This window comes from Vulpes lagopus, chromosome 7 (genome assembly GCF_018345385.1).
Source record: "Vulpes lagopus strain Blue_001 chromosome 7, ASM1834538v1, whole genome shotgun sequence".
NCBI lineage: Eukaryota > Metazoa > Chordata > Mammalia > Carnivora > Canidae > Vulpes > Vulpes lagopus.
This window is the reverse complement of record NC_054830.1, coordinates 96519587-96540342: the sequence shown is the minus strand read 5'-3', so window position 1 is coordinate 96540342 and position 20756 is coordinate 96519587. Positions and strand designations below refer to the sequence as shown.

Genomic DNA, 20756 nt, shown 5'->3' with positions numbered 1-20756 from the left:
CATTAGACAGGAGGAGACTCAAATCACAATGTGGATCAGACGAAGGCCGCCTTATATGGTGCTCTAGAGCCAAGATGCCTGTTTGAAGAGATCTTGTGGGCAGAGGTCACCACCACTAGCACCCCAACTCTGCCCAGCAGACTGCCCAGAGGAGAGTGGCCTCAGCTCCTGCACGGCTGTGGATCCCCAAGGCGTGCAGCTGGAGGCTCTCACTCAGGCACTCCTGGCAGCAGAACAGTAAGGTCTTTCCTGAGGGGAGGTCAGCTTGGGCCTCTGCCTTGGCCACTGGAGTCCAGTCCACCTCCCCATGTAGGTTCAGATAGTAGCTCTTCCAAGGTGCTGATAGGCCTCACTTTCAGGGGAGAAATTTGGGAGGTTAGAGGGGCAAACAACAGCCCCTGTTGCCACATTTGGTCTCAGGCTGGCAGTGAGACTGATTCTCTCCCCACTTCGCTGTCTATTTAAGATTCTTCTTACCCTCAGCTATCCCCTCCATTGGTCTCAGTGACCCCCTGATGGCATCACCCAAATCCTCATTTGTTTTTTTGTTTTGTTTTGTTTTGTTTTTATTTATTTATTTATTCATGAGAGACACAGAGTCAGAGACACAGGCAGAGGAAGAAGCAGGCTCCCTGCGGGGAGCCCAATGTGGAACTCGATCCCAGGACCCCAGGATCATGACCTGAGCCAAAGGCAGAGGCTCAACCATTGAGCCACCCAGATGCCCCTCATTCCTGGGGTTTTTGAACTCCTGATAACCATACCTTTCTCAGGCCCTTGTCTATTCACTATGGAGGCCGAGGGAGGAAATGCCAGGATGGGGCCACTGTTGGCTGTGGGGCAGGATAACTGCTCATTGTGTAGGAGTCAAAGGGCACATGGCCCAGCCCGCCCAACCCCCATCACTGTGAAACCCAAAACATGCACACACATTTCCATATGTCTGCTGGCTCTATAAAACTCAAATAGTTTGTAAATCTAGAAACCTGAAACCTTTCTCTCCCAATTATTGTCTCTAAAGTCAAGTTCAAAAACAGAAGAATGAACTTGTCTGCCTCCAGCGATCCTCCTCCTGGCAGTGTGCGTCTCTGGATTTGCCTCAGGAGGAGATGGGTCTCTGTGACAAAACAGTGAGTGAAAAACAAACTGTTTAAAATGTCAAAAAGTGTGAGGTGGCAAAATTTTTTAAAAAAATCATCTTTAATGCTTTCTATTTTCCAATGAAGTTGAGGTGAGGCCATCGGCAGACTGAGGGTGGGGGGTAAGTGTGGAGATGGGAGGAGAGGAGAGAGGAAGTGAGGTACTCACCTCAGAGCCTGGGGAAGATTGCTTCCTACATGGAGCCAGCAGCTCCCCTGTGCACTTCCTCTGGTGGTTGCTCGGGTGAAGGCATGAAGAGAGTCGGGTGCATTCTGGAGTGGAGCTTTCCCCGAGACACAGGAGAGTTGGGGGTATTTGTTTATAATGAGGGGCCATAGCACCTGTTCTGGACAAGGACTGATATGCCTCCCCACTTTTATATATCTAACATCTCCCAGTCATCTGATTCCTCATAAGACTGGCCATAATCATTCTAATCTTCAAAATATCCTTTATTGGCCCATTCCCACCCCCCTTCCAGCTTCTGCTCTGCTCTTGCCTCTTCTTCCCAGCCAGATTTCTCGAAAGGTTTATCTATACCTGAGGTCTTCATTTCTTCACCTCTCGTCACTCAACCCACCGCAAACCAGATTCTGCCTCCATCAGGAACCTATATCGTCTCATGAAAGTCACCAGTGGATATTTAGGAACACTTTTTAGTGTGACCTTGCTTAACATCTCAGGAGGATTTGGCACTTAAGACCATTCACTCACTCATGGAATACTCTTGTCCCTGGGCTTCTGTGGCATTCTCTTTGTTTTCCTTCATACCTCAATAACTGCTCCTTCATTTTGTTCATTCTCTCTTTCTTTTCTGCCTGACTTCACTTAGGATTGAGTTTGGACGCACTTAACAGAAAACAAAAAATAATAGTAGGTAAAATAAGATAGAAGAGTAATTCTCTCACAAGTTAAGGAAGCCCCAAGGGTAGTTCATACAGGGAGTCAGTGTCCATCTTTCTGTCTCAGCATCCTATCATCCTTAAGGTCACCTCATTGTCCAAGATGACAGCCTTCACATCCTTATATCAGGAGGCATGAAAAGGAAGGGAGAAAAGGCAAAATGTTGCACCTCCCAAACCAGTCATTAAAGAAGCTTCTTGAGGGACACCTGGATGGCTCAGGGGTTAAGCGTCTGCCTTTGGGTCGGTTGTGACCCTGGGTCCTGTGATCGAGTCCCACAATGGGCTCCCCAAAGGGAGCCTGCTTCTCCCTTTGCCTATGTCTCTGCCTCTCTCTGTGTGTCTCTCATGAATAAATAAATAAAATCTTAAAAAAAAAAAAGAAGAAGAAGCTTCTTATAAGCTCCATACAACCCTTGGGTTTGTATTCTTTTGACTTCCTAACTGGAACAGGTAATGAGATGTAGTGTCTTTTTCTTTTTTTAATTAATTTATTTATTTGAGAGAGAGCAAGAGAGAGGGCATGGGGTGGGGAGAGGAAGAGAGAGAGAGTGTCTCAAGGAGACTCTGCGTTGAGTGTAGAGCCTGGCTTGGGGCTCAATCTCATGACTTTGAGATCAGGATTCTGAGATTACAACTTTGAGATCATGATCTGAGCCAAAGCCAAGTGTCTGGTGTTTAAATAACTATGCCACCAGATGTAGTGTCTTTTAACTGAATAAATCAAGGTCCTATTACTAAAGAAGAAGGAGAGGATGGATACTGGGAAGTTAATTAGTAATTAGATTTGAGTATTCCTGGGGGCCTTATCCTGAAGCCTCTTCCTCATCCTGGGCCCTTTGAGGCAAACACATCCATGTCCATGATTTTCACTACTACATTATAGCCACTGTCCATTCCCCAGTGATGGCCTATGTGTGCATCCTTGCAAATCCCAGCTAGCCTGGAGCATCTTGCAAGCAATCTGGGTATTAAAAATATTCAGTCCAAGAAGTTTTTACCTTCTTGAATATTATAGAATTATCAGGTTTTCACATAAAATCAACAGGAAGTGGGTGAGGGTCTGCTCAATAGAGGAGCCAGGCTAGATACTGTGGGTAAGAAAGATCTCACCTCAACAAAGCTGCACAGACTCACACTTGAGAACATTAACATTTCCACCCTGTGTAACTCAGCAATTTCATGTTTAAGTTTCTATCCTATGCTGGGCTCTCTGTTAAAGCACTTGGGATGCAAGGTTATGAATTACTCAGAATAGGAAATAGTTCTATTTTTTTCTTGAATTTTAATAATGAAGAATTGAGGAGGATCAATTCTTGTTTTGGAACAAAAAGAACATTATTTATTTTTAACGGAGTTGCCAGAATTCAATTTGCCTGTAATGCTTTTTTTAAATCTAGGAGATTATTACCATTAACTGTCTACTTTCAAGATTTATTTTTTTCCTCGAATTTATTTTTATAGCAGTTCGAGTAAAATATGTTTTGTTAAAAATCAGTTCCATTTCCCTTTCAAATAATATTGGACTAAATAACTCAGAAGTTTATCTGGGTTAAAAAACACACACACACACCACAAATGTGTGGCACTTATATTCCCATCATACTTGTTAAAGGCATTTGGGTGCTCTCAATTTTCTACCAATTTGACTGTTGATATATGTGGTTGCCTTTCTGCTCTGGTAAGACAATATTTAGAGCCACAAAGTGATTCGCACTTACTTACCAGAAAGAACCATAAGGGAAATGATCAAGAAGCTTAATGGTAGCATATCCAAGATAAGAACATAGTTTTTTGAAGCCCAAATTGGAAATACAACAAAACCCCTCTTTTAAAAGAATTATTTAATGATATTTCTAATTGGAGAATTAATAATAGAGCTGAGGAAAAGCAATTGTGACACACCAGGTTCAGTTATAGGGTTTCCAGAGACAGTACCCCAATACCCGATGTCCTTTTTGATGGGTAGAACAGGGATAGGAGGGTGACTCTCTGCATTTCAAAGCAGCCAGAAGTGTCCTCTTTTTAGCTAGAAATAGACACTGATTCCTCTCTGAGTGTAGACAGCTCTTACGATTTGGGAATGACATTTTTGTGAGCTTTGTAGTTTTGCAAAATTAAAACCAGATCTTTTACTGGGATGGAATGTTCAAGATACAGAGGGCCTAACTGTTATTCATAATAATATAAAAAATGCTTGCTATGAGCAGAAATACATCTTTGTGAGATCATAATGAGAGTGACTTAGAGAACGAAAAGGGTTTTTTCTCCTTCAGGCTAAAGGTGAGTAGGAGGACTGGGGAAGGTCATGTTTATCAGGGGAGATGTACCAATATTGTCACTGGGATGATGGACAGAGGACAAAAGTAGGGGATATCCAGGTGATGCTTTCTGGATAGGCATGGTGGCTGGAACCTAGGACAGCAATACCCAATGTCTCCTATGTTGTAGTTTCTTTCTGCTTACCCCATGCCTTCAGTAAAATTGTGTTAGGTGTTACTACATAGTCTTAGCCATGCTCTGGGAACTAGGAATGAGGTTTGTGGTCATGCTTGTGGCCCAGAAATCTAAGGAGAGAGTTATAACAAAATGGCAGAAATAGGAAGGCAGAGAGAGAGGTGACCACATTTTCTGGCAAGTGACCAGTAGGACACACCTATGGGATACCTAAGTATTTCCTGGTGGCTCTTAGGAAGATTTGGGAGAAACTTGATAAAAGAATGGTATTTATACATCCATGAGAGCTTGGAACTCTGACTATACTACATGAGGTTAAAGAGAGGGATGATTTATGAAGGTTAAGAATGTGGGGACATCTGTGTCACAGACTTAGGAATAACCTTGAGAAGAAACTTAGTAAGGGGGTCAAGACCATTAAATGGGAAAAGGATATTCTTTTCAACAAGTGGTGTTGGAACAACTGGATAGCCACATGCAAGAGAATAAAGTTGGACCCTTACCTCACACCATATTTAAAAATTAACTCAAAATGGGCCAAAGAGCTAAATATAATAATTATAAACCATAAAAATTTTAGAAAACATAGAGATGGATCTTTGTGAGCTCAGATTTGGCAATGGGATAGTAAATATGACACCAAAATATGGAGCAACAAAACAAAAAATAGATGAATTGAATGTCATCAAAATTAAAAACTTTCGTGCATCACAGGACACTATAAAAAATGGGAAAAGACATACCAAGAATGGAAAGTAGTACTTGCAAATTATATATACAATGAAAGTCTTGTATCCAAAATATAAAAGAACTCTAACAACTCAATAATAAGGAGGAAAATAACCAAATTAAAAAATGGACAAAGGACCCACATAAACATTTCTTTAAAGAAGATATACAAAGATGGGGCGACTGGGTGGCAGTCAGTTAAGCATCTGACTCTTGGTTTTGGCTTAGGTTGTGATCTCAGGGTCATAGGATCAAGCCCCTCATCAGGCTTCAAGCTCAGTTGATGAGAATGTGAGGAAACTGGAACCTTCATACATTGTTAGTGAAAACATAAAATGGTACAGCTACTTTTGAAAACAGTCTGGAGGTTTCTCAAAGGGTCAAACACAGAGTTACCACATGACCTTGCAGTCCCACTCCTCAGTATATACCGAAAAGAAATGAAAACATGTGTCCACACAAAACCTTACACATGGATGTTTATAGCATTATTAATCATAATAGCAAAAAAATGGAAACAACCCAAATGTCCGTCAACTGATGAATGGATAAATAAAATCTAAATCCATAAAATGGAATATTATTTGACCCTAGAAAGGAATGCAATACTGATTCATGCTGCAACATGAAAGAACCTCGAAAACATTATGCCAAATGAAAACAGCCAGCCACAAAAGACCACATATTATGTGATTCTATTTATATGAACTGTTCGGAATAGGCAAATCTACAGAGCCAGAATGTACCTTAATTGTTACCTAGGGTGGGCAGAGCAGGGGGTGACTGCTGAAAAATATAGAGTTTCTTTTTGAGTTGATGAGAAAGTTTAAAATTGACTATGGTAATGGTTGTACACATCTGTGAATACACTAAAAATCATTGAATTGTGCACTTTAAATGGGTAAATTGTACGGTGTGTAAATTATATCTCAATAAAGCTGATACGTATAAAGCTGATAGAGTGTATACACAAACACACACACACACACACACACACACACACACACACACACACACCTAGTTTGCCTTCCACTTTAGATGCAATTAGACAATTCATCTTTCCCAAAGCCAGACTCTTCCCTAATGTTCAGGGCTTCCGGGGCAGGGAAGGAGCCTGCCACCTCCTGCAACTCCTAGCTTCAAGCAGTCCTCAAGGGCAGAGCACTGTCCTTCAGGACCAAAAATATCCATTCTCTGGCCCACAGATCCTCGCCTAGCTTTACTAAGAAATCTCGATGCTCTACATAGGGATGTCAAAGTTAGACATCTGTGGGACAATCCAAGCTGCAGGAATGTGTGGCTGTAGTTCAGGATCAGGGAGAAATGGGGCATTTGGTAAACTGGGAAGCACATCACTGGGAACATGCATGTGGAGTCACACAACGTGTAGCCCTCATAACTCAACTCACCAAAGATTTTTGAAATTAAAACAGAACAAAACACAACACACAAAGCCAGCACCAGATCAGGCAAGGAAAGCACATCACCGGGCAGGATTTCTCTTATGGGTCATCAGTTCGTGATCTTTGGTCTACAAGAGATGAGCAGTAGCTGTTAAGTATGTTACTTTGCCTTTTCCTGGCTGAATTTTTCCATGTTCTCGGACATGTAATCTTAAAAAAATCATCTTTCTTTCTTTTGCTTCTGATCTCTGATGCTGGTTGTGCTCTTGGCTAACAAATTAGTTAAAACCCTCCATTTCAACCAGGAAAGCTGCCTATATCCCAACCCCTGCTTTGTGTCTTCAATGCTGGCTCCTATTACCCAACTTTGAGTTTGCCGTGTTCCCAGGCCAAGTGGACAGATGTGGTGGTTGCCATTTCTTGTGCCTCCATCATGGCTTCAGATAGCCTAGATACATCATCTGTAAACTCCCACTTACTCCTCTGTTCCCAGCTGCAGCCCTCATTAGCGTCAAATTGATTTCTGGGGCTGCAGCACCCGGTCAATGGCAGACCCCCTCCCCTACACCCACCCCTAGTGAGAAGTAAAAGGCTGCAGTCCCAGTGGGGTGCTTGCGCTTACTGTAAACCCATCCAGACTCCCCACCGTGTGTTTGCACACAGCCCTCACCTCTTCAGCTCCCTTTCACAAGGACCCTGCTCCACTGTAAACATTTTAGCAAAGTGCATTTTGGGGGGTGAAGTATGAGCTCCAACAAAACGCTTTGTAGTTCAGGGAAAATGGAACACCTCAATTCTCATACATGTAACACTTATTAGTGGTCAAGGGTGAACACTTGGATTTTATCTGAGGATGGAATTCTATTTCTAAATTCCCCTATTATCTAGAGATCAGCAGGATTAGTTTCACTGGCAAATAATGAGACAGAAAAGGCCCAATTAGAGTATTTAGTCCTTATATGGTATATTTCATCCAAGTGTTTCAAAGCCTTTTTTGATAGTCATAAAATTTAGGTAAGTAAATGTTATCAGTTCCAAACCTAAGTGAGACATGCAGTTGAGCCCAGAACCTGTCTTCCCAGGTGGTTCTTGACACTTATGCCCCTTCTTATTGCCTTTTTTCTAACTTCTCCAGTCCATTTTGTGGCAAATTTTCATTTGCTATGTGTCCGGGAAATATGAGAAAGCCATTGCTTTATATGGTCATTTGATTTTTAAGAAAGAGACATTGACCACAGGCATAAGATCCTTGATTTATAGAACTGGAAGGGACCTTAGGAATCATCTGGTCCCATCTCCTTCAATGCAGATATTATTCAGGAGACACAGAAAGGGCACATGACATGCTCAAGGTCACACAGCAAGGTGATGACTGAGATACTACTAGAACTCTGGATGTGGGAAGTTGGGAGGTTTTTGTTTGCTTGTTTTGACAACTGAAAACAGGAATGTAGAGATTTTGTCAAGAGTTTTCAGTATGGTGAATATGTAGTATGAGCATTATAATGCTGAAATACAAAGACATCAACAAACCTTTGAATCTAAGTGATTGAATGGAAGACTATTCTCACCCTCATATATATATATTCTGCTCCCACCCTGAGGAAAACAGCTAAGAGTCCATTTACTAAGTTAATCAAGGTGTGGTGATAGGGACACAGTGTAGGGAAAATTGGAAAAGTGAACTGGGCAGCCTGAGTTTGAGGGTATTATTTAGTTTTCTTCAAGAGAGAGAGGCTCTGTAATTAATGGATTCATCATCTGGCCATTGATCAGATACACTTTTTCAGAAGGGAAGGGATAGTCCATCAGACCATTCAGAAATTTGACAAAATATCCCACAAGATTGTTCAACTCCTTTCATTCTGATTACATGCTCCTTCATCAACTATCTGATCTCTACCTTGATACTCTAGGGCAACTGGGTCCTGGAAAGGTGGATGCCTCAAGAGTACACATGACCGTTGAGTCACTAGAAAGTCCTAGATGCCATTAAAATCAGAAAATGCTAGCTTTTTGGTTTTTACATTAGTTTTTTTAAGTTTGGTTACTGTGAATCAATCATTTCTAAATGAGCCCATCATCATCTTCAGAACTATTCAAAACTGAAGATCAGAGATTGGACCATGACAATTTCCCCTCTCCATTCTCTCCCATCATCTTCTTTTATCAAATTCTATGACTCTTCTGAGACAACCTCCCTTATTTCATCATATATTGCTAAAATAATACATAAGAATAAGTGGATTTTAGCAGGGAAGAGAAATAGGAGAAGATAACATTTGAAGTGAAGTAGTAGAGACAGTGGTTGTAGCAGGTTTATACGTGGAGTAGGTAAAGCAAGGGGGAGTCTCTCTCTTTTTAAAAAAGATTTATTTATTGATTTTAGAGAGAGAAAGCACAAGCAAGAAGGGCAGAGAGAGAGGGAGAGAGAATCTCAAGCAGACTCTGTGCTTGACCAGATGCCAGGCTCCATCTCACAACCCTGAGATCATGACTTGAGCCCAAACCAAGAGTCACATGGATACTTAATCAACTATACCACCCAGGCTCCCCAAGGGGGAGTCTTTTCTGACCAAGGAGGTGAAATTTCTGGAGTGGCTTGGTATGTCACAAGGAAATAGGGAATCAAACATATCTATAGACATGCATAAATGAGTAAGACATGGATGCTCAAATTCAAGTTCTGCCTAGACCCTCAGTCATCAGCCCCTTCTGAAGTCCCTGGAGTGAGTATAAGCAAAGAGGAGAAATCAAGACAAATGAAAGTTACTATTGACTGTGGCTTTGGTGTCGCAACTTATTCTAAAAGTCTAGGGAGCCAGAGTGGAGCAACCTAGTGACAAGAGGAAGAGAAAGACAGAGGAAGAATTTTCTAAGAATAGGACTGGCTCAATTTACTTGCATCATCTTACTACTACAGGGTCTTGGGCAAAAAAGAAACTGCCAAGAGGTGGAAATTCTAAGGAAGGGTCTGCTCTGTACTTAACATTAGATACCAGATAATGTCATTGACTTTGAGCAGCACTCCAGGGAGCGTGGGGGATCAGAGCGTGCATGGGGAACAGCAATTGTGGTCTGAGATGCCTGGATCTAGATCCAGGCACAGAAAGGTGCGGAGAGATGGAAGGCCCTGTGAGACGCTGAGAACTCGTATCATGAGAGGGGAATAGTTGCCTGTGGGCTGCAGAGCACTGGCCTTCCATGTACATGCTGCCCTGGGGGGGGGGAGGGGCAGCTTCATAGGCCAGTTTAGGGCTTTAGATCAAGGATGGTAGGATCCCTGGGAAACAGTGATGGAGCGAGTTAGTCAGAGATGTCCCCATCTGGGGCTTCCAATCCCTCACAGGGAGGGTCAATTTCGGAATGCCTTCTGAAAACCACAGGCAGAGAAGATCGCTTTAATAAAGACATTGAACAGCCACGGGAAGACAGTTCTGGAAGCGAAGGAAAGAAGCAATCTGAGGAATAGCGGTGGTACAAAAAATGCTGTTTTAAGTTTTTTTGCAGTGTAATTCTCTTAGAGGTGAAGTTTTAATAATCCATATGAACTTATTATTCACAATTTTTCTGAAGAATGACAGGCAAAATGGTCTTCTCTGTTAAGAGTGACAACAGAGCCCAATTATGCAGTATTTTTTTTTTTTAATAATGGAACAGAATGGGCATACTTTCCAGAGGCAGGCCCAGCAGCCACTGTCACCTTTTCTCTGGAACAAAAGGAGAAACTTGTCCCTTCCTCATCTGTCTGTCTGCTCATTCAGCATTTATTGCACAATGCACCAGGCTGGGGTAAGTGCACGGTACAAGATGCTAAATAAGATACAGGCCTTGCTGTCTCAAAGTTTTCAGTCAGCTGAGGAGACAGATAAATAGGATATTACAACAGTGAAAAGCTCAGCCAAAACTCAACCCTCCCCCCTTGCTTTCTGCCTTCTCTTTGCAAGAGTCACAGGCCTATCATGGAGTCACAGGCCTATCAGTCACTGGAGACAAGGACCATGAAGTGAGGGAAAGAGAGTCTCCATTCCCTGGTCACTCCCTCCTTCTGTTGGCATCAGACCCACGAGACTGCTCCACAAATGGGAAGTTCTCTCCTGGAAGTTAGGACCAGGGCAAGAGGGAATGCAAACCTGGCACAGGAGGAATTTTATCTGCGTGGCCCCACGCAGGCCTCTAGGACCTTCACTTGAGGGGTGTCTCATGTGTGGGCCCTGCTGTCCACTTTGCTCCCATGCCCACAGCATCCTTGCAGGTGGGCTGTCTTTTTAGCTCTGGAAGATTTGGAGATCTCCTTATCTTAGGTGCAGAAGTGTTCCAAGGATGTATTGTTCTTCTGTTCCTTGTTTTGGGAACTCAGGGGACTCCTTTGACATGTAGGCTCATGAACTTTTGTTCTTGTATTATTTTTTTGGGTGGAGGTTGGCCCTCCTGGATTAGTCATCTGGGTCTTTTTTCTCTTATTATGTATTAGGTCTTATTAACTATTTGGTCTGCTTTCTGGTATATTCCCTTGCCTCTATCTCCATTTTTTTTTCTTTTTTAAAGATTTTACTTGAGAGAGAGAGAAGGGGAGAGAGCATGAGTAGGGGGAGGGGTGGAGAGAGAAGCAGACTCCCCACTGAGTGTGAAGCCCGACTAAGGGCTCAATCCCAAGACCCTGAGATCATAACATGAGCCAAAAGCAGACGCTTAACCCACTAAGCCACCCAGGTGCTCCTATCTACAAATTTTCTATTGAAATTTTTTTACTCTGACACTGATCATTTTTATTTCAAAGCCTTCTTTATGAACTGCTAGTTGTTCTTTTATAATAAAAGCATGTTCTCATTTCATGGACCCAACTTTGTCTCAAATCTCTTGCAGAATACTAATGCAAGTAATTCTGGTTCACTGAATTATCTCCAGTTCCTCTGGGGTCATTTGTTTGTGTTTGTTCTTTCTTATTCATGTTTGCAGTCTCCTCGAGGGTCTGCTATTCCTTTGTTATCTGTTCATGGCTGATCGATGGGGTTGGTGTGCATGGATGGAGTGTAGACTGGCTGGGTGAGCAGGTCGGGAGCCAGCCCACATCTTGGGAGCTCCCAAATGCTTGAATGAGTGGGTTTCAGTCCTGCGGTCCCAAATCTCACACTGGCAGGCCAGAGTTTTCCTGCCTGAGTCCTTGAATTTCTCAAGCTAAAGTCTGACACCTTATGTTTCCAACAGTCTCAGGAACACCTCCACCAATCAGATATGCCAGCATTTTCATCTCTAAATGCCTCCAATTCACTGATTTCCTTCATAAACCTGCTTCCCTCCTTCCCTTTCCAATTTCTGATAGCTACACACTCTTCCCAGTGTTAAAAACCCCCGGACAATGTCTGAATGATCTTATTCTCCGTATGCAGGCTATTCGCAAGCTCTCCAAGATGCCTCTTGACTCTGTTCATCCTCTTTGTTCTCATTACACCCTCTACAGTCAGGTCAGCATGATTTATTTCCTGGAAAACCTCCAAGTGTCCTTCTAGCCTCCTATCTCTCACTGTTAGGTTAATATTCTCCAAACATAGTTCTCTTTACATCATTCTGCTGCTCAAAATTCTTGCCTGGATCCCTTCTTTTTACTTATTAAGGCCCAACTTCTTAACCTGTTGTGCAAGGGTTCAACCCACTGCTTCTCTTGCACTGCCTGTGAGAGGCAGAAGCAGTGGCGTGAGCTCTGGGGACAGAGAGACACCAGTCAGGTCGGGCCCACTGAGCCACACAGCCATTTCTCGGCTCTAATTTTGGGATAATAAAGTACTTACTTACAGGTTATTGAGAAGACTTAAGGAGATAATGCTAGCAAAAACAGAGCACAGAAACACCCTTTAAAGGTGATACTTATGGATAGACCATGACTATTATCGTTATAATTCACACCTTGCATCCACTATCGTGCAACCAGATTGGTGTCCTCTGTTCCGATTAGAGCCCACCCTTTTCTCCTTCTGTGCTCTGGCTCATGCTGGGTTTTTGTTTGTTTGTTTGTTTGTTTTTTTGTTTTGTTTTTTTTTTTTTACACATTAAGTGCCCTTCCTCCTCTCTTCACTGTCAAATTAAAAAAAAAAAGATTTTATTTATTTATGAGAGAGAGAGAGAGAGAGCGCACAAGTAGGGGGAGCTGCAGGCAAAGGGAGAGGGAAACAGGTTCCCTGCTAAGCAGGGAGCCCAACGCAGGGCTGGATTCCAAGACCCCGGGATCATGACCTGAGCCAAAGGCAGATGCTCAACCTACTGAGTGATCCCAGGTGCACCTACACTGTCAAATTTTTTAATATTTAAAAAATTTATGGTTAACGTATACATAACACAAAATTCATCATTATAACCATTTTAAGTTACAGTTCAGCAGCATTAAGTGCATTCTCATCGTTGTGCCACCATCACGACCATCCCTCTCCAGAAGGTTTCCATCTTCCCTGACTGTGGCCCTCATTCCCCATTCCCTCACTCACTAGCATCTGCCCACTGGGCCATCATTCTGCTTGCTGACTCTAGGCATTGCTCTATTCCAGGTACCTCAAATAAGTGGAGTCATATGCTATTCATCCTTTTGTATTGGGTTTATTTTGGTCCATATGAAGTTCAAGGTTCATTTAGGTTGTGGCATGTGACAGAGCTTTATTTCTTTTTAAGCCTGAATCATCTTCCATCAGATGGAGCTACTACATTCTCCATCCACTCACCCATCTTGGTCCCCTGGTTTCCTTCTCCATTTGGGCTTTTGTGAATAGTGCTGCTATGAACACAGGTGTGCAAGTATCATGTGTTGCCCAGCTCTCACTTCTGTGGGGCGTACACCTGGAATTGGAATTGCTGGATCATGGGGGAGCTCTGTGTTTAACTTTTTGCTGAACTGCCACACTATTTTTCACAGTGGCTACAGCTACTGTCAAATGTTAAATGTCCTCCAAGATCCAGTTCCATTTCCACCTCTGCTGTGAAGCTTTCCGGATGCCCTTCTGGACAGGGCTTGGGTGGCATCACGATTGTGCCACAACTGTGTCACCCTGGAGGTGCAATCCGTCACTTGGGGTGATGGTGTTTTACTTGTAGACCACATCCCTTCAAGCCCCTCCTTGAGGGTCTTTTTTGTTTCCAATGCTGCCTTACTCAGAGCAGGTGCTCACATATTTTGTGAATGAAAAAAAGAGGGAATGAATGAATGGAGAAATGCCAGCCTCTCTCTGAAACACCTCCAGATCCTGACAGCTCACGGGGGAGAGTCCCAGGGATGTGTGAGGGCTGCCACCGCAGAAGAGACCAGCTACCCAAATGCAACTGCACCTGAACGTGGGTGGTGAGCTGCCTCTGCAGTCTCCTCACAAAGCTAGCATCAAACTCTTTGCGTGCCTTTCTTGGCTCTGTCTCCTCTGTCACATTAGGAAGCAGCATGTGTTGCCAGTGTCTGGCGGATTTCCCTAATAAGGAAAAAAGGTTGCCACTTGGGTCTGCAGAGGCATTTTGGATGCATTGTATTTAAATTTTGTTTTCATTGAAAATTTATAGCCACCACCTTCTACTCTAATGTAATGAATAATTAGAAGCAATTACAAGGAAATTTAGCAAATTACTAAGCCATCTAGGAGTAAAAATTAGTGTTTATGGTGTTTTTCCTTTGCTGACTGGCAATCTGAAGTGATATATGATGTGCATGCAGACACCATGCACAGATACCTTTCTATGCACCTAGCAGTTTTCCAGTAAGATCATAAAAATCAATGCATGGCAGTAGAGTCTTGTGACATTAAAGGGTCTGCTTAATAAATATTGGATGATGGGGGAGGGGGAATGATGAATTTGAGCAGTAGAAACTTAACCACAAAAGGTTTTATGCTGGTGCATAGAAGTAACTTTTTTTTTAAGTTTATTTTTCCATTTATAAATGTATATTTTAATTAAAGAAATTAAGGGAACAAAACCAGAAAAGGGAAGAGATTTAAAAATGCTGTGTACACTCTTCACCCAGAGAACATAATTTTTTCACTTTGGCATATTGCGTTTACATTTTCTATGCATTTTTGTGTTTTGTCATAGTTTTTACCACACTGCACAAAGATGTCATGTTTTTATTTTAAAATTTAATAGAATCATGTAAACATACTGCCATGTGACTATGGCCAAGTCACAGAGAGAACATGATTATTTTACATTCTTTATATGATCATAATTTTAGCTGGTTTCCCCCTTTTAAACCATTATAAATAATGCAGCAGTGGGCCTCATAATACATACAGCTTTTTTCTACATTTTAAAATTAGGATTCCAAGAAGGATTCCAGGGTCAAAGTTTGTAGACTTTAAAAAATGTTTTTTAAATTTTCTGAGAGAGAGAGAGAGAGAGAGGTGAGAGGAGAGACGGAGGGAGAGGGAGAGAGAATCCTAAGCAGGCTCCATGCCCAGCCTGAAGCCTCACGTGGCACCCCATGTGGAGCCCCACATGGGGTGGACTTCACAACCCATGATATCATGACCTGAGCCGAAATCAAGAGTTGGATGCTTAACTAACTGAGCCACTCAGGTGCCCCAAAGGTTATACAGACTTTTCTTAAGGTTCTGGATTCTTATTGCCGAATTGCTTCCTTAAAAGCTTATACTTAGGGGTGCCTGGGTGGCTCAGACGTTAAGCATCTGCCTTTGACTTAGGTCATGATCCCGGAATCCTGGGATTGAGCCCATGTCAGGTTCCTGGCTCAGTGAGGAGTCTGATTCTCCCTCCACCCCTCTTCCTGCTCATGTTGTCTCTCTCTCAAATAAATAAATATTTTTTTTAAAAAAACCATATACTTATTTTTCAACCTGTGTTGTTGAGAGTACCCATTTCATTGCACCAGCACCAGTGTAAAATAGTGCCATTAAAGTATTTTGCTATTTGAGAACCAATTTTCATTTCTTCTATTATAACTGGGGTTGGATTAACTTAGGATCAGTCAGGTTCAGTAGCAGGAGATAGAATTCACCTGATCCAGTTTATGGAGATTTGTTCTATTACCTGCTTTACAGAAGAAACAGGCCTGGGGTGAGCTCTTGCAATGACTTTGAGAGTTCAGCATAGTACTGGGTCACAGTCCAACACAGTATTTGCCAGTGGAGACTGCAGAAGGAGCACAAAACACAGCCTTGTCCCACTTCCACCTTCTAATATAAATCTCATCTGAAACCCCAGTTTCCAGGGAGTCCCATAAATGCAGTTTTGGGGTGGAAATCCAGCTTCTGGGGTTCAGGAAGATCCATAAGAAGGAGAGCAGAATGGAATGATGTTTTAACTCATTTGTGATGTTTGTTAACCTGTTGCATGGCCTCTTAAATGAATTATCTTTTTTTTTAGAGAGAGAGAACATATGAGAGAGCAGGCGGAGAGGCAGAGGGAGAGAGAGAGAGAGAGAATCCTAAGCAGGACTCCACACCCAGTGTGGAGCCCAACTTGAGGCTCAATCTTACAACTTTGAGATCATGACTTGAGCTAAGACCAAGAGTCAGACTGACTCTTAACTGACAGAGCCACCCAAGTGCCCTTGAATTGTCATTTTCTAACCATTTCTGGGCTAACTTGTAAAAGAAGCTGCCAGAGACAAAGATATGATGTCATTATTTCTAAGAAGCTTATGGCCTCACTCTTAGCACAGCTGGAGGTCAAGCGAAAGGGGGAGAGCAGAGGATGACCTCATTGGCTCCATACTGCATGGGGTCCGAAGGTCTAAGGTGGGTTTCTCTGTACACATATCAATGAATATTTGAGCACAAAAAATAGATAAGTTGTTTTATTGAATACAGCAGTTTGGTGATTCAGTTATAGTTTCTCTTCCTGTTATACTGGACCTTATTCATTCATTTACTTCTTTAAAAATAAATTATGATCATTTAAACATTATCATTAATGAATTGAAGTCCCCTTCATACCCTCAACTTGCCCATCAGAACTGCATAATCCCAGGGATCCCTGTTCACACAGAATATAGTGGGAGTGGCACCCTGTGGAGTCATGTCCCAAAGCATGTTCCCTGCCAGCTCCCTCAGTTGGAGGATTGGTTCTACTTCTTCTCCATAAAATGCTTTTCTGAAAGGTGCTGGCACCCTGGGGAGCTACAGAGAATTATAGGGAGGGGCCTTGGAAAGCCAAGAGCGGCCTTCTTTCAGAGCTGATGTGAATTCAGAAGACATCACTCAGGGCCACCAACATTCCTTTCCAGAGAAATCCCTTTCTAGTCATGCCTTTTTGTCATCTGAGTTAGCAGAGAAGATTGAATGATTTTGGCTATGGTTATTAGGCTTTTACTTTGAGGGCTCTTTGGAAGCACAACTAAATCTTAAAAGGTAGTAGATTGGTTTAAGAAAGTGGGAATAAAAATCTGTTGCAAAGACAAAACATTAGCAATCTCCTTCAAAAGTCCCTCCACCCAAAGTCTTTCATTTGGGAGCTGACTTGGAACCCTCCTATGGAATTGCGCCATATTGGCCTGCGTACCTAGGTGGAGGGGTTCTGGGCTCTGAGCGCTTCTCTCCTGCTGCTCCTGTCTAAGAACCAGAGGCAAGTCCCTGGATTGAACATGTTCAGATGTTCATGAGTGATAGGAACAAATCTAAGTGAGCTGATGGTTCCCATCTAGTATCTGCTGAAAGTAAATTGGGTGACATCCATTAGGGGTGGGGAGTAGAGGAGGGGCCATTCTAAATATAGCCTAATCTCTTAGGGAAGGGACTTTAAATTCTGCTGTGAGGAAGACAGAAGGCCTTTCCCCCAACCCCCCAGACTTTGAGTATTTTCAGCCATTGTTTCTGGTTTTCCCATAGTCAAGGGTAAGAACTGAGCTGCAAAGGCAAACTGGGTTTAGGCAAAGGGTGTTAGCACTGGGAAAGAGAGATAGGAGATCCAGTTAGGAACATGTCACTTATAGGAAGAGGAATAACCTTCTACTGGACAGTGCTAACGTAGTTGATTTATACCAAGAAGATATAAATACCAGGAGGAGGGAGTTCCCTATTTTCTAAAGCACAACTGGTGGTTTTGGAACAGTTACAATCTATAACTACCATATATTTTGGATTTTCCAGAGCAGTCTGGATTTTAAATATTTGCTTTCGTTATCCCCGTAAAACATCAAAATATTCCGGAAATGTAAATATTTTGACAAGAAGTTAACTCAGTTGAAAGCGTTACAAATGTGTGAATTCATTCCGTTGGTCCTGAGCATAATTCAAGGACCTCAAATGGAAAGCTCTCTGTCACTGATGAGAGGCTTCTGGGCAGCACAGAAGTCTTCAATGGGCTCTGGCACTGAAAAGCCTCTTCTAAAATGTGAATTAATTATGCAGACTCGTCAAGAGATGTTTGGGGAAAAAAAGGAAAATAAAGAATTACTGAACAAATAAAGTTCTTCTCACAAGTGTGAGTTAGGAAAATATGCTAGCAATTTCACCAGAAGATGAACGAAAATGGATGTTAGTGTCACACTAACTGGTATGTGCTTTTTGCTATATTTTTCATTAATATTGCTTCTCAATAAGACAGTTTTTTTAAATAGGTGACTGATTTAATTCTTATATTTTTGTAAGATTTTAAATGAGCTCAGAAATCAGAGAAAGTTCTTTGGGTGAGGAAGCCACATAAGTTAAAAGAGGGACTTTGGGTGCTGGATGGACCAGGAAGCAAAGCCAGTCTCTGCCACATGCCAGATTTACAATAAGTTACTTAATGTCTTGAAGACTCAGGTCCTTTGTATGAAAACTGGGAGAAGTAAACAACTCAAAAACATATTGTGTGAGGATCAAGTGATTATAAAATTGCTTGACCCAGAGCAGATATTCAATAAATGATAGCTGCTAGGGGTGCCTGAGTGTCTCAGTTGGTAAAGCATCCAACTCTTGATTTCAGCTCAGGTCATGATCTCAGGGTTATGTGATCAGGCCCTGCATCAGGCTCCATTCCACTGTATTTGAATTGTTTGTTGCTTCTGTGAACCTGAGCCCTAGTAAGGCAAATGTGGAATAGAGCACCCTGCTTATGAGAGATGGACAGATAGAATGAGCAGAAAGTTCACTTCCACTTTATTGAACAACTGGAACATGGGGCTTGTCTGTTACTGGAGCCTAAGAGCCTCTCCTGACTGATGCGGGAGGGAACCCAGAGGCTTCCCCTGCTAGCTCTTGTAGGACCCTGAGGGGGGAGAGAGGATTAGGACAGTCCACTGGACCAAGACCAAAGAGGCACATGGGCTTCGGACAGGGTGATTGTGATTGAAGGGAGGTGATGGGCATCCCAGCAGTAAGCACCAGAGGGTAGGGATCCTCATCTTCTAATAGACGTCGAAACAAAGAAACTATTGTTCATTTCCCATAGGTGTTAAATTTACTGGCTGAGTACCAGGAAAGTCTCAAGGGAGATTACAGGGATCCAGAGACCTCCCACATGTCCTTACTGCTGCCATCTCCTTTACCTGTCAAAACTGAAAGGATGGTGACGTCATGTTAATTTCTGCAGCAGGAGGACCACAAGCTGGGTGACTGTGGCTGCTTTGAAGGGTGCCCTGCCCTTGCCTACCAGGTCTATGGAGAGGCAAGTGACTGGGGGTAAATGCCTTCCCCCTTCCCCGTACCTGTTGTCCAGATGCAGCTAGGGATCCCCCCCAAAGGACTGCTGTCCTGTGTCTGGATTCCTGGAAAAATATGCCATCTAACAAGGGGTGTTTTCAGACACAAAGTAGTTGTTCTGTATTCCCATTAGGTGGCCACACTTCATGGCTGAACCTGAAATTGAGGTCTTTTGCAAATAAAAAGATCTTTTTATGGTCAAACTTCTTTGGGCCCCTCTCCCTCTTTCTGGGCCTCTTTGTTCTCTGAACAAAAGAAAAATGGAGTGTTCTGCTTCTAATAGAGTGTGGTGTCCTTCTCAATCTCATGGCTGGCTCAATTGTCCACCCTGCTGCAAAAGCCTTTATAGAGTAAGATGTTGGGGTGCTGGCATTTCACACATCCAAGAGGTTGATGAGTGGTAAACAACCTTCTGTACACTGAATTACCAGTGCCCTCATCAAACCCTGGACAGAGCATCATCATCTAAACAGTTAATATCCTTATTCATCATTTCCCAAGCTCTGTTCCATAGAACCAAGTTCTAGAAGATCAAATAGGTACCCTGCTACTAAGAGGTTCTGAGGCCAGAACATTTGGAGGTGCATTGTATTTGAATTGTTTGTTGCTTCTGACTAACAACACTCTTAAGAATGTCTTGAGACTCTGACAGATCCTTAAATTAAAAAAAATCTCTTTGACTCAGATTTAATTATATTAGACTTTCACTGTGTTTTCTCAAATTTGTTTGGACTTGACCATGAGGCATTTTTAGTATGGCAAATTATTAACATCCTGAGAAACAGTGAACCTTGACACACTGACTTAGAAGTTGCTATCCTAATTTATTCCCCATGACTTGGGCAGCACAACCTGTGGCCTGGTCCAGAGAAATAAATTTGTGAGGCTAGAGATGGAATTCATCATGGGCTGTGTTCAGTCCAGCCAAGATGTTTGCATGAAGCCCCTCAAAGACTCAGCCTTTTACAACTGGAGGTCCCCAGATGATCATGAATTTCTGGGGCTCACTGGCAACTACCAACTGCTTCTTCAACATTTTGCTTTGTTTTTTGCTCCACCTCTTCCAGTCACTGATCATCTCAGTATCAGTAAGGAACTCACTTGGTCAGTCACAACCAAGGCCTTCCAGTGTTCAGGTATGTCTGTGCCAGACAGAGTAATGGTCCCCCAAAGATGTCCATGTTCTAATCCCTGGAACTTGTGAATATGTTCTCTTACATGGCAAAAGGGATTTTGCTAAAGTGGTTAAGGATCTTGAGGTGGGGAGATTGTCCTGTATTATCTATGTGGGCCCAATTTAATCACAAGGGCCCTTATAAGAGGAAGACAAGAAGCAGAAGTGGGAGTGATACACTCTGAAGATGGAGGAAGGGGCCGTGAGCCAAGGAACACAGGCTCCCCCCAGAAACATGAAAATGCAAGGAAATGCATCCTCCCCTAGAGCCTCAGGAGGACCACAACCCTATCTGCATGCTGATTTCAGCCTGGTGAGATTATTTTGGACTTCTGATCTC

The 20756-nt window shown here is 42.7% G+C and overlaps 1 protein-coding gene across 2 annotated transcripts in view; it reads left to right on the top strand.

Moving 5' to 3' along the window:
- Positions 1 to 19691, top strand: part of CCDC171 (coiled-coil domain containing 171) — a 340332-nt gene extending 320641 nt beyond the window's left edge. Inside the window, exon 25 of one of the 2 annotated variants that reach the window (XM_041762317.1) lies at positions 18992 to 19691. In XM_041762317.1, the coding sequence (XP_041618251.1) occupies positions 18992 to 19123 (132 nt within the window). In that variant the 3' untranslated portion in view covers positions 19124 to 19691. Of the gene's footprint in view, positions 1 to 1021; positions 1119 to 18991 lie in introns of those variants that run through there. The other variant, XM_041762318.1, reaches the window with a different exon arrangement.
- Positions 19692 to 20756: the final 1065 nt, after the last annotated feature.